Raw genomic sequence first — 14,653 nt, 5'->3', positions numbered from 1 at the left:
TTCAATGAAAAGGTGGTAAAGCCGAAGGAGGTGATCCTGCCCCTCTACTTTGCTCTCGTGAGACCCCACTTGGAGTACTGTGTACAGTTCTGGTGTTCTCAACAAAACAAGGACATGGAGCTGTCAGAGCAAGTCCAGAGGAAGGCCACGAGGATGATCAGGGGACTGAAGCACCTCTTTATGAGGACAGGCTGAGAAAGTTGGGGCTGTTCAGCCTGGAGAAGAGAAGGCTGCATGGAGAGCTCATAACAGCCTTCCAAGTATCTGAAGGGGGCCTATAGGGATGCTGGAGAGGGACTCTTCATTAGGGACTGTAGTGATAGGACAAAGGGAAATAGGTTTAAATTAAACGGGAAGTTCAGGTTAGATATAAGGAAGAAGTTATTTACTGTGATGGTAGTGAGGCACTGGAACAGGTTGCCCAAAGAAGTGGTAAATGCTCCATCCCTGCCACTGCTCAAGGCCAGGTCGGACAGAGACTTGAGTGACATGGTTTAGTGTGTAGTGTCCCTGCCTATGGCAGGGGAGTTGGAACTAGATGATCTTAAGGTCCTTTCCAACCCAGGCTATTCTATGATTCCATGACAATGTTAACAGATTTACAAACATAAGTAGCGAGATTCATGATTACCAACAAACTTGAGTTTCCTGAATGCCAGTTAGTGAGAAGAAAATGCTGATGGATGCAAAAAGGAGAAAGTTTTATCTTTCTTTTAAAGCTGTTTTAAGAGGTATTATTTTTCATTCACAGTAGCGAAAAGCGCCAAACAGGCACATGAATTTATATGATAGTACTTCACATGTGATACATGACACAGCTGTCCAAAATAGATTTTATGTTAAATCCACACATGGTAGTATCTCTGTGGGTAACTAAAAAAACCTAGAAATGTTCAGTTACCTCAGAAGAGGCTCAGACATTCAGTGAAAGTACTATATAAGGGCATGTATACATAGAGAAGCAGAGTTTCATTCATATTTTCAGAATTTCAATATATTTTCCTCAAAATCCAAAAGAAACAAATATTACACAAAACCCACACACACTCAACAAATATACCATTACCAAATGCTACTTATTATTGCAAGATTGTAAGACATATGCATGGCAGTTTAAGCTTATGCATGATACATACAATTCCTAGGGGAAAAAAACCTAAAAGTTTTTACTTATATGTATGATAATATGATGTTGACCAATAATTTAGTTATGGATATAATAAATTCCTGCAAATGAGTTCTGCCCACAGACGTGAAGGGTTGGGGTTCTGGGGGGTGTTTCGGTTTGACATTTGACTGCATTGAAAAGTTATCAGGACCTTTTTTCCAGCAGATGTATTTGTGCAGAACCATAAATTAACAATGCATTTATGGCTGCTTTTATCTGTGCAGACATATTTTAGACATAGTCACAACAGAGTAGAAACATGAACGTGAATGTGTGCGGTATGTTAACAATATGTTATACTCTATGGTGTAGTATCCTTATTTTTATCATAACTTTCACCAGTAGTTTTTCCACTAACAGATATGGGGAGCTTGGAATGACTTGTTACAGCTGTCTTCACAACAAGCTGCTCACTAAAAAGTTCAAACTGAAAAAGCAACTGTACTTCTAAAATGTCTGGCCAGATGCATGTAAAAAGAGACTGACTCCACATACACACAAGTTTGTTTCATTAACTTCCATTAGTAAATTAAATAAATAAGTCCTTGAAGTTTCTCATACATATGTGCTTGTTTAAATGGTAAGTGACTTGAGAAAGTATTTCTGTTTTACTCATTTCAACATTATGGGGTGAATATGAACTACAGCAAAAGCTGAGACCATGCTGACACGCCATGAAACTGTTGATAATTTTCCTGTTAATTTGCTCGTTTTACAGGAATCATTTCCAGAAGCAACTCTGAATACTTAATCATTGATTAAAAAGCAATCACTGTAAAAGAAACCGGGCCCACAAATTGAATACAGGAAACCACAGAAGAGAGACCTTTACTATCCTTGACAACTCTACGTACTTCACTACCTTTACAATTTCAGCAAAGGTACGCATATTTGATTTATATAGTAGTACGTTCCGCTAGGCAGACTATTTTATTTAAAACAGAACTAGATCTGGTACTAGACCCCTAGTTAACATTTTAAAGGAGTCCTATTAATTCATCAAAACCAATTTTAAGTATTGAAGTAATTAAGATTTATATTCATGTGAACTATAATAAAAATAACTTTGGTTTCAAGCCACTACACACTTTCACTTCCCTCAGAGACATCCTGAGTGTATCTAACGCAGTCATGGGATACTAGATGCAGTGGCCCTTGCTTGCACGTCTTTACATGTGTGTGCACATCTACTTTGGATTCAGAACACATGGGTAAAAATCAATTCACTTGCACCATATGTGCCCATCAATACAAGTCTCACCCTCCACTACCCCAAGCTTTCAGTACTGTATAGCCTGATACTCACTAAACCTAACCTAACATCACAGCATGTATGTTAGCTTTTATTTGTTTTTTAAACACATTTTAATACAGAACTTGTGAATGTACAGATCATTTATATTCTCCAGAAGTTTAAGATTATTTATAATCTCCACGAGTAAACTACAGCCTCCAAGCAGTCACAATTAGTAACAGCAACAAAATGCAAAGGATACTAATAAACAGAGCCTGACTATAGTAATTTTTCTGTAAAGATTATATTGCTCCCAGAGCTTCAGAATCTCATAGTATGCTTTTCAGCATACATGACAATATTTGCAGATTAAAGGCAGGTACCAAAACAGGATACAGCCACCAAAAGGTAATCTGAACCTCAGTTCCACTGGAGTTTTTAGGTCAAAAGGAGCAACTTTAAATAAATATAGATTCTGAATAGCAACCAGCATAAACAAGCTCCAGCTAGAGCTGCTGTATACTCCCCCCTCTGTCTGGTACCAGTCAGACTCCTAGAAGCAGGCTTTGTACCAGCTGTACTGTGTTAATAATGTATGCGAGAGGACCAGCATAAGGGACACTGGAGTAGACTAAACACAACAAACCAGAAGGTGTCAACAAAGGTCACCCCAACAGCAGAAAGACAAGGATGCACACTACTGCTTCCTAGCAGCTTTGGATTTAGCAGAAAAATGACAGCAAAATGACAACTGTATTTGAGAAGTGGCAGAATGAGATGAGAGAAATCCACTAGGAGTTTATAGGCTGGTGGTTGCAACTGACACAGTCCTATAAGCAGTAAGTGTTGCTGTATTTTTTTAACATCATAAAACTAGGACTGTATAATACTATATACTGCATCTCCCTCCCACAGGTTTCACAATTTTTCTGCACACATCTCTCTGATAAAAGCTTCCACAAACCCATCACATTCAAGGATGAAGCTGACTGCATTTCCATACAAGCCACTTAAAAATAAGTAAATTCCAAAGCCTCCCGAAAAGTCTTTTCCTATCTCATGGTGGTAAGCGGACGTTTACCATTAGGGGGCAGCGTAAGATCATTTCTTCCTTCCTCCCAGATGAGCTGTTTTGGAAGCTGGCGTGGGAAGAGGGAAGCATCTGTATTGAGTGGGTGGATACAGAAGTATGTGGAATGTACTTAGCATGTCAGCATTTGCTTTCATGTACGAGATGAATCTACCATAATGACCTCTGCTACATGCAAAACAACAAAAACACTATTCAAAAATGTTATAACCACCACTAGGTCCAACTGCTGTTACTGCTTTGAAAAGAATGGATTTTCTTAAGTCTGACAGAGTAGGCAGAGGAAGCAGGTAACCTTTGATTAAATAAGGACTTGTCATGCAGGAGGGGAAATGTATGTGGTACACCTGAACAAGGAATTACGTAGATATAAATTTTCCACTAACAGAATCCAACCAGTGCCCTAATGGAACAGGCATCACATTCTCAGAACTGTTCAAAATTCTGAACGATCCTATGTTGGTAGGACGTAACCTACCAACCTGCTTTTGTAACAGCTCTAAACTGCTAAAACCAACCCAAGCACTGCAGCATCACTGTGAATGTTAGCATTTTCATACCAAGTTTCCACATTTCTTAGGCTGAGGCAACTACTCTAGATAGTCTTTTTCTTCCTGCAAGCTACTTAAACCTTCTGTAAGGGTTACTGGCTATATCGGCATAACACCACAGCCAGGAACATTCCTTGGTGAGGAAGGTGGCACAGACCTGCTTTGCACTTAAAGCCAGCATAAAGATAGTGATAGAAAATTAAAGCTTTGCATCAGTCTTTACTCCATTCTGGAAATTAAAAAAACTAGGTTAAGTATTTAAAATAGCTATTTTCTGGTGTGAACAGAATACTTTGTAGCATACACACAACCTGCACTAAGTGCTAGCAATGTAAAAAGAAGTTGACCTGACTGTTCTGTGTTTTCAAAGATGACCAAACAATTCTTAGCAAGGCAGGAGAACAAATGTGTGCAAAAACTCTTTTAGGAATACAGCTGTGACTCTAAGGGTCACAACTGAAACATAATAACCAGCAAGTTCAAGTTTCACTACAACAGACATTATTATTTAGCAACTGAGATTCTTGGTTGTATGGCACAGGAAGGGCAATTAATTCTTGGAAGACATGAAGAACTTATCAACCATAGATTACATATACTTACTACCTGTTTGCCTCGCAGGCTGAAAGATGATGGACTGCATATCATCTACACATATAACATTTAAAATATCTTGGCTATTTAAAAACTATCAGGATGACTCTAAATCCATAGTTCTTATTTTCCAACCTTGCAACTCGAGTATGAAAAGAGAAATCCAGTGCATTATTTTGAGTATGTATATATATATTGCCCCTAGAATACATCTACTGGCAGTATTCTAATTATTAACAGAATGTGTTATAGCCAATACTATCCATTTCCCTTAATGCACAGTTCAAACCTCCTGTTCATTTAATTCCCAGTCTGCTGGGTCAGATATTTTTTTTAATCCCTATGCTTGCCTAATTGTTTAATGAAATACTGTACTAAAGCACTTCTGCTCATTACTTGCAGGATTTTTTCTAGCATTTCAATGTTTCATTTGCAAGACCCTGAAAGTACCCACCTGAATGATTCAAAAGATGAGATTAATTTTTAAGCACATTTCAGTTGGACAAAGTACCATAAACAGTGTTTTAAAACACCAAGAAAGGATTTTTTAGAACCAAGCATAACCCATATCAAAAGACAAACACACCACAACAGATAGGTGATCTACCTATCTCTTATGCTGCAGATTGTCTGTCCTATGTCCTTTGCAGATGATTGACAACCACCTTCTAGAGGGAGGACTTCTTTCTTTCAGTCTGTAGTCTACCCACTGCCTGCCTTCTTTTTGTCATGTTCCTATCTAGCTTATTCCTATCCTATTTTTTCACATCTGTTTTTCACTGTGATTCCCCCTTGTCCTCTCTTTAAATGTTTCTTTTGTTTACCACTATTTGCATATTGAACAGAAGGCACCCCTTTCCCTTCCTTATTAGTCATCAGGCTGTAAGGGCTGCAAATTCCACCAAGTCAGACCAATGCTGAATGCTACAGCTTCAAAATTAAAATAAATCCCAATCTGCATACATTTAAAAACAGTTTAAAGAAGTCAAAGGTGTTACTAAGGAGAGATCCATTATGCTGCAGAGTCCCATCTCCTTGTATACACAACTGCTCTTCATCACACTAGCCTTTCTTTTAAAGTGTTCCCAAATTCTATTCACTTTTATCAGTTCTAGTGACAAACTGTTCCAATGTCTAATAATGTTAATGCTAACATCTTGCTTATCTACTCCTCTTCTTAATCTATAATTGCCTTTTTCTCACTACCTTGTACAACTTCATTACTCACCCATCCCATACGTCAAGTACTTTCAAATGCAGGAGTTTGCTTTTATAAAATAATCTCCAATACCAAATAGTTTAAATAAACAGCACATTGCTCCAATCTTTTAAGCAAATTATGAAAGCTTCACCACTGGTTTTTAATTAAACACAGAATGTTCCATTTACAGTCACAACTATTAACAGTGTGCTGTCACCCACAGCACGAGGTCAGACCAGGCTTTTCTTTCCCTGTATCCTTCCCATCTCCACAACTTACCCCTCAATCCCTCTATACAATTACTTGTTATATTGACTAGGGTTCCTTTTCTCAAACCAGTCATTTTCAACCCCAGTGCCTGCCATAACCTTCATGCCTCACCTCCAATAAACTTGGAGATCAATGAACAATAAATCAGGACCAAACAGCTCCCCTATTTCCCCCACCCCTCATTCAAAACAAAAAAAAGTTCTTTCCTATCTGTATTAATGTGTTTCTGACTAGATTAAATGAATACCAAACTAATGCTGTTCTTGTTTCTGGAAAAAAAGAAAAAAAATCTTAATCTATCACATTGAGACTGTCCCAACAGTAACCAAGAACTACCAATTTTGGTTATGAGTTCAAATATTACATTAGAAGTTGTGTTAAAATCAGAACAAATTAAAATTAACTATTTCATAACCATCGTATTTAAAGAATGAAGTACTGTGAGAAACCTATGGGATAGAGGACTACGCAACAGAACTAGTTACCTTGACTTAGATCACAGATAAAATACTGGAAGAGCTCTTGCAGGGTTCAGAAAATACAGGATTAAAACAGAGAATATTAGTTTTAAACATCAGCCAGTCACAACTGGTTCCTACAGTGTTTGAGAGGATACTATATGGGCTTTGACATTAAGCACTTCATTAAAAAAAGTAACCGAATTAATATAGCATAGTTTTAAAAGAGTTGCTGCCATAGCATTAAAAATTGATTTTCATGAAATGCCTATAGAATACATCACATTGATTAAAGAACTAAGTACAAAAATCCATGGAGAAGCAAATCTATAGGTAAAGCTTTACTAAAGCCCACATAACTTTCTCATCATCACCAATAATAGCTTTATCACCAATAATTTTTTATAAACGGTAAAAACATCAAGAAGAAAACTCTCTTCTGTACTGAGCCAAGGAAGCAATAGAGGAACACTGTCAAATGCAAAGAGCTTAACAGCTAGGGTAAAGGAATCCATGCCATCCCTACAGAATAATGAGCAAGCATGCCACCAGAGAAAGCAGTGACTCAAGAGAACCAGCTAACAAGACACTCACTACTAGCTGGACAGTGCAGCACTGTGGTAAAAAGGATTATATTTACTTGTTTCTTTTTTATTTACTAACAGGCAGGGAGAGTGAAGGAGAGAGAGAAGTCTTCTAATAAGATGCTCTAGTACTGTCCACAGTCCTGGAATCCACATTCTAACAGGGCTGGAAAACTGAAGAAGATGAAAGTACCACCTGTCGGAAGTTATATCAGAAGCTGGAGAAGAATACTTGCAAAGAGGAAAAATCTTCAGTTTTGTACAAAAAACTGGATTAGTACTTTGAAAAGAAAGGAAAATACATATTCAAACTAGGAAAGAAATGCACAGCCAGACACTGGAAGGTGATGGCAAATCCAAAATAAATCCCATTAAGATTTTGGGAAAGTGCAGTTTCCCCATTAGAACAAGGTAAAAATGGATACTACAGATTTTCTTCAATGCACTACTCCTCACAAACAGCGTATTCAGCAGATGAGACCCCTAGTAATAGTTTCATTTTAAATGGCCTTTGGTTTAGGTAGAGCTGGTATCCTGAACAAGAAAAACGTTATTCCTGAGGCTATTTCTGGGAGCTGGCCAGGTTTGGAGCCCTAAGAGTGTCCCATTTAAAGTCCTCTGATTCCATTTATCACTCACTGTAAAACTTCTATTTCAGAAAACATTGTCATAAATTTCACCATACTTACAAATGAAAGTAGTCAGTGGGCTGGAAAATAATACTAGAAATTTAATGAAATAAACTAGTTGATGTTGTAAATCACATTATCAGAGCAATTTTAGCAACACATGAGAATCTAAACAACCTTAAAATCCCCACAAAACTCAAATGCAACAGTATGTATTCCATAACTACAATGTATAAATCCAAAGCCTGAGGTTATTTACCAATTCACAAAATCTAAGCATCACTGGGGTTCAACATATCAGGCTTTTAGATTATCTACAGTTCTAACTAATAATCCAAAAATGAGGATGATGAAAAAGGATAGAACATGCACTAACAACTCTTTTTGAGTACCAAACAGCATAGAACTAATATATATATTTTTAAATCTTTCCCTGCCCTGTAAAAAATTAAATTTTTCTAGAATTCACAAAGGCACACATAGAAAAAAAAAAAAACCACTAAAAAAGTGGATTAAAGGCATTTGGTACTCACTTGTCTATCTCAATACCAAGTGGATTAGCAGGACGTAGGGACAGGGGGGGAATCCCTTTATTTCTATCAGTGCGCATGTCATAATAGTTCATTTCATCCACCCAGACAGCAGACTGATCCAAGATACCTAGAGAAAACAAAGCGCAGATCCTTAAAACAACAAGGGCGGTCCAGCACCATCAACTTCTAACATACTGAATTAATTTGAAAAATCCTGATAAATATAAAATGCATGCCTAGGTAATATATTGGAAGATACATGGCAAAATAACCTGGATGCAATTATGCTATATTATTTTATTATAGCTGCTGAAAAGATATTCGTGGCTGGGCATCAATCATTACCTCTTACAGAGTACACAGTTTCATGCACATTAAGAGCATTTTCCTGATCACAGAGTATTAGTATCTTTCATTCCTCCAAGTATTCTGGTATGTGTCCAAGCCTTGTCATATACTACTTTCAAAATGAGAAACTACCTGGAGGTCATCGTTTGCATATTTTAGGGAAGATCCCTTTTCTGTGCAGTCACTAGCCGAAAAGCAAGTGGATTTTGGCCATATACCAAAATAGATGACTCCAAGGACACAGGACTGACTTGGTTTCCAAAGCCTTAGCTTAGACAATGCGCAAAGCTGAGGCACCATATGTCTTGGCCCTTGGCCAAAAATGCAGCCAGCTCTACTACTGGTTATGTCCTTTTTTTAACATACCCAAAAACACAAGAAGCAACACCATCTTCAGGCCCATTTTCTAAAATATCATTCTTCTTTCCCATCACCAAAAGCTTCAATGTGTAACACTTGCACTTAGTTCACCTTTCTATTATCAAGAACCTAGTACAGCTTGGGGAGAAATTCTGTGTTATTTAACTGCCATTGAACCACAGAGAACAAAAGCCTAAAACAGCTCATGTGGGAACCCCTGTGTTAGAAAAGATAATGATCCAACCTCATCGATGAGGTGTTCCGAAAAAAGCATTTTCAATCCTGAGGGTATTTAGACTGGATTCTAGATCAGGCAGAGGTCCTAGACTGCTTGGCAACATTATTTCAATGGTTAAGCATCTCATGATGCTTAACTTTCCATCTTGCAGGATGGTTTGAATTACAAATAAGAAACGTTACTGAGGACTCAAAGGATAAACAATCAGCTTAGAATTTAGGTATAAGGATTTATATTTTTTAGGTTTATATTTTGCATTTATCTAGTACACTTAAGAGTAGTTACTGGATCTGTTAGGATTTTTTATTTTTTTAAATTTTGAAAGTTTAATGATACTCCTTACAGAAAAATAAAGGGCGACTTTTCATTAGTTATTGAGGGGTCTATCAGGATATTGAGATAGGAGGATTAATTTAACATATGAGTTTATCAATGTATGTAGCTGCATCTTTTATTTATATACTCTGCTTTTTCAGAAAGACTGGAGATCGCCCTGAGGTGGATGGATCCCTCTTAAACATACATTTTATCTAAAAGGCACTCAGTTATATATGTGTGTAGCAAAGAAAACAGATAGAATTTGAACAAGAAAAATACCTATTTTTTCAGGTTTAAGCAGTTTGAAGGAAACCGTTGAAGTTCCTTTACCACCAGACTTTGTAGTAACAATAATGTCTCCTTTGTCATTTTTAGCCTGTCCAACTCGACACACAATTTTACTGGCAGACATCCACTCAGCAGTTAGCAGACAGTTGTGCCCACAAATTGTTAATCCTGAGAAAAAGAAAACAAACAAACAAAACTCCTATTTGAATAGAAGTATCTTTTGAAATTCTGTAATGCAAATACATTTATGATGCTTCATATATTTTACACACATATATGACCCTTATCCTGTCCCTTACAGCCAGCTACAGCGAAAAGAATCAAATTCTTTTTTCAGATGTTCCCTAGGTGACTTCAGGTCTTTTGCCCTAGTAACACTTCATAAACCACATACAGTGCTGCTTGAAGTCATTTTAATCTCTTCTACCAGTTACAGGCTACTGCAACTTTTACTTCATCATGTACAATGCATCTTCTGTCTGCAAGATGCCAGAGAACTGCTGTTCGGTACTGTACTTATGGGAAACTTCCATCAAAACTGCATGAAACATTTTCACAAGTTCACTCTATATGACTTTGCAAAATATTTATAATGCATGATGTTTCTTACACCTTATTTGTTTAGCAGTACTTTGTGGATGCAAAAGGATTTTCTGGTAAAAAGAAAAAAGTATTAATTGACAAATATTCTGCCCCCATCTCTTCTGTACAAAATCCACAATGCAAGACCAATACTGCTGAATAAACTGCCCTTCCTGTATGAAAAAGTAGTCATGTAATGCTCATCTATTTCCTCTTCTAAACTTTCTCTTGACAAAAGTTCACATGACAAATTAGGAAATAAAAATACAACATATTTTAGCCATGAAGCTAGTCAATTGTTTCCTCAGATCTAGAACAGTCAAGAGTTTCGTTGTCCTGAAGAACTGGCTAGAATCCAATTTCTATAATATCTATTTAGAGAATAACTTTGTTAGCTTCTTCTTAAATAACATACTTACCTAAAAACATTTTGCCTTATGTGCAAAAGGACAGGGCTGTAGCAGTTCGTTGGCTGTACTGGAGTATAAATTAGTCAGGCATAGCAGTTCCTTCCCTGTTGGCTTGGCTTTTGTTTTTAATTTCTAGAAATCTCTGACCAATTTAGAAAAACTCTTACAGGCAGAAAAGGATCAGCATATGTGGCTCAGTACCAAAGCTTCACACTTCTCACAATTTAAGTCTCTGACATTACCCAGCAGACAAATTTGGCAGTTTTCATGGTCATCAGACATAAAAATGCCCTCTCCCTGCCAAAAACTATTTTGAAAATGAAATCCAAAAAATAAAAACCAGAAAAGCACTGAATCTTATTAAAACCGAAAGTAATTTTACTTGAGCAAGGACAGTAGATTTGTTATGGTTTGGGCTTTGTTTTTTTTAAAGATGACTGAAAGAAGGGGAGGTGTGAAATAGGATACATGCCAAAAAAGCCTTAAAATAAAAAAAATTTGGTTGCTATTTATTTGCAACATTTTAAACAGGCTAGTTTTTATTTTTCAGAAGGGAAGAATAACTCACATTTATGATGCACGGGTTTTAATCTTAGGTTATATTATTACATGTCCTCTGGTTTTATGCTAGCAAGTTCTCCAACTTAACAAAAAATAAAGATTGAAGTAGGAAGTAAGACTAGTTGAAAGAGTTTGAACCATTTATAAAGAGGTTTTCACCCTAGAACTTCTAAGGAATTCATGCTTAAATTAAGTAACACTGTAAAAATCAAGATCTGAACTATAGCAATTTAGAAGAGTAAAAATGTTTTAACTCTTTTGAAGATCCTTGCATCAACTTTTTTCCTGGTCATCAGAGGTTCCTAAAGCTCTCAAAAGAACAATATCTGACAAGATCCAAAACAGAAGGAAACAACCTAAATCAATGAAGTCATGCTGGGGGAGACCTTTTGATAGTATAGATACATCTTTTTCTCTAAAAAGAGAAAACTTCCCTTTAAATAATATCTCATTTTAATCTGTTGCACGGTACAAAGATCTCTGAGAATATTATAGTCAGGTTCTAGCTTTTATGTTATCTTTCAATACATGGGCACAAGTCATTCTCTTATTGAGACTTTCCAATTTTGGTTAAGCTTATATATTGATAATACTACAATGCCTACAAAACTGCTTACAGCTGGAAATGTCTTAAAAGAAAACTAAACTTTGAGAGAACAAATGTTACAAGTACCTCCTGGATTTGACTTTTTGTACCATAAGCTAAAGAGTTACAAATAAAAAGTTTATTTGCTTTCAAAGCTACAAAGAGACTACTAGAAGGCTCTCTCAAATGAAACAAAAAGGCATATTTTTCTGTTATGTGATATTCGGTTTCTATATATAAAAGTTTCTTTGCTTTTCATTTTACTCTAATGCATCTCAATCAGGAGACTCTAAACTTTATAAAACCCTCACTTGAGCTTGTTTCAATCTCATGCCTACAAAGGCTCACTTTTGCAACTCTTTCCATTCAAGTCAGAGGGAATATTTACATGCCTGATTTAACCATTAACAAAAGTCCTTACATGTCTGGGGCCTTAGTCACTTACTGGGGAAAGCTGAGAATTGAGCTAAGGAAAAAAAAAAAAAAGGCAATCTATTACTTTTTTTTCTTTTTTTTCTACCCCAAAGCACGAGATTATTTGAAGCTATGTGTTACAAGTATTACTCAAAAAAAAAAAAAAAAAAGAAAAAATATTAGCAGTCAGCTAGAATACTAAGGCATGGCTTAGGAGGTATCTTCCTTCCAAGCAAGAACCTAGCATTGATCACTTCCAAGAGGCTCATGCTAACAAACTGATTAGGTTGTCTAAGTCCGTCAATCACACAAATTCACAGAAATATACTCACCTCTAATAGTGCTATTTGACTATTTCTCAATAAACATTCATTAGTGTACCACAGCTTTGTTTAGCAGCTCAGAAAAATACTGCTTCCCCTTTTGAAAGGCAGCAAACTGAAGGGGAAAATTGTAGGGGAAAATTGTAGCAGTTTATGCTTGGCCGTGCTGTTCATTCTAGTGGCCATTAAGAGAATTCAGGAATCTTGGTTTACAGCCATTAAGTGAAAAATTGTTTCTAGCAAGGGCAAACAAAATTCCAATGGACTTCAAGGGAGTCATGACTAAACAACAAACCCTGAACACTGCATGTAACCAGGAGGATAGTCACCCAAAACTAACAGTAAAACCAAAAGAGATTCTCTGAAGAGCAACAAGAAGGGTCAAAGATATGTCTCAAAGATATGTGCAGAAAATTTAAGTACGCTAGGACTTTTCAGCCTGGAAAAGAGGCAACAGAGCAGTAGTGATTCAAGACCTGTATGGTCAGAAGAATCGGAGAAAACTGCTTCTTCCATCTTTAAACAAAGGAGATGTGATTATTGAAATGAAAATACAATGTTAAAATCAAAACAGCAAAAGGTAATGGTTCTTCATTGTGTAGCTAAATTATCGAACCTGACCTGTCATAACTGTTCCAGATACACAAATTAACTTTTACACTAATTCAAGGAATAGCAATGCTCAGTGACTTTCTTAATATATTGAAAACAATTTATGATGGAAAATTTCTATGCTTAAATTCTCAATGCCTGGTAAAGTAAAAAAGGAGCACTTCATTACATCTGCCCTCCCCTAGTACACTGCCATAGGCATTCATTCTTAGTTTTCAGCGCAGGATGCTGAGTCGGGCTAAGGGTTCATTTAGTAAGGTATGGTCATTCTGATTAGTTACGCATCAGGCAGCCACCCTTAAATTTACACATTCAAGTGCATATTTGTCAAAAGGGAATTCCTCGTACCACTCAACACAGATTTTACATTGCAAAATAATTATCTCTAACCACATCCGAAATGCAACACACTACAGTCTCAAAAGAAGTGGGGCTTTTTTCCCAAACTTACCTATGAGGTCTGTAGGCCCAGTCCCCAAATTTTCTCCTCTAATAGTCACTTTTGTCCAGGAGATGCCTTCATTGGGAGAGATACCAGTTACAAGTGGGGGCTGCCGTGCTCGAGACATGATGTCGATTCGCTTACTGAAAACTCAGTTGCATTTATCTGTTCAGCAAGAAACAATCATAAAAAACCAATAATTATATTATGTGAAAACTATTTAAGACCTTTGAAGCTGTTCTTCAAAACTGGTAAAGAAACTTTAACATAAATATGGAATGCCACTCAACCTTTTTTGCCACAGTCATAAACCAATATAGAATTCCACACTTCCATTTTTTAAATTACAGTTCTAGTTCTGAACTGTAAAGAAAATGTATATTTAGAAAACTATTAAATCCTCAAAATGCTTACTGAAACTACATACATACACTCCAAATCACTTATAACAGAATTCAAATAAGCCTATTCAATCCTGCATTAGAAAGTTATTACTGTGTTCCTTAATAAATCTAGAATTGCTAAGCTAAGCAGTAGACCATGATTACATATTCGGATAACTTCCCCGTCAAAATCAGAGCTACTGGCACAGACAGTCCCATGGGAAGAAGCCCCCAGCACTTATTTGTATAAAGAATCAACATTTACATAAACTGAGAAAATTAAAACATTACTTACAGACAGTATACTAGCAGAGAACATCAACAAAACAAATAATATACCCACAGATCAACAAGAATGTACATAAAATTATTGAAGAACCATTTTGAGAAGAGCATTCATTTGCACCCAAAATCAGCTCTGTAAAGAAACACCAATATGCTAGCGATTTATGCAGCCTACTTTTAGTTTATTGTGC

At 36.5% G+C, this 14,653-nt stretch overlaps 1 protein-coding gene across 2 annotated transcripts in view; it reads right to left on the bottom strand.

Annotated features, from left to right (window-relative positions):
* Positions 1-14,653, bottom strand: part of EXOC2 (exocyst complex component 2) — a 124,307-nt gene that overhangs the window by 95,807 nt on the left and 13,847 nt on the right. The window contains exons 2-4 of one of the 2 annotated variants that reach the window (XM_061449344.1): positions 13,804-13,959; positions 9,856-10,032; positions 8,313-8,439 (exon numbers count right to left, since the gene is read on the bottom strand). In XM_061449344.1, coding sequence (XP_061305328.1) covers positions 8,313-8,439; positions 9,856-10,032; positions 13,804-13,921 — 422 coding nt within the window. In that variant the 5' untranslated portion in view covers positions 13,922-13,959. Of the gene's footprint in view, positions 1-8,312; positions 8,440-9,855; positions 10,033-13,803; positions 14,009-14,653 lie in introns of those variants that run through there. The other variant, XM_061449343.1, reaches the window with a different exon arrangement.

The sequence above is a fragment of the Pezoporus flaviventris genome, unplaced genomic scaffold (assembly GCF_033815535.1).
Source record: "Pezoporus flaviventris isolate CSIRO_AGI_PZ_B2104156 unplaced genomic scaffold, CSIRO_AGI_Pfla_v1 ptg000007l, whole genome shotgun sequence".
In the NCBI taxonomy this organism is placed as follows: Eukaryota; Metazoa; Chordata; class Aves; order Psittaciformes; family Psittacidae; genus Pezoporus; species Pezoporus flaviventris.
Note: the sequence above shows the minus strand (reverse complement) of the source record. Positions and strands in the feature narration are given on the sequence as shown.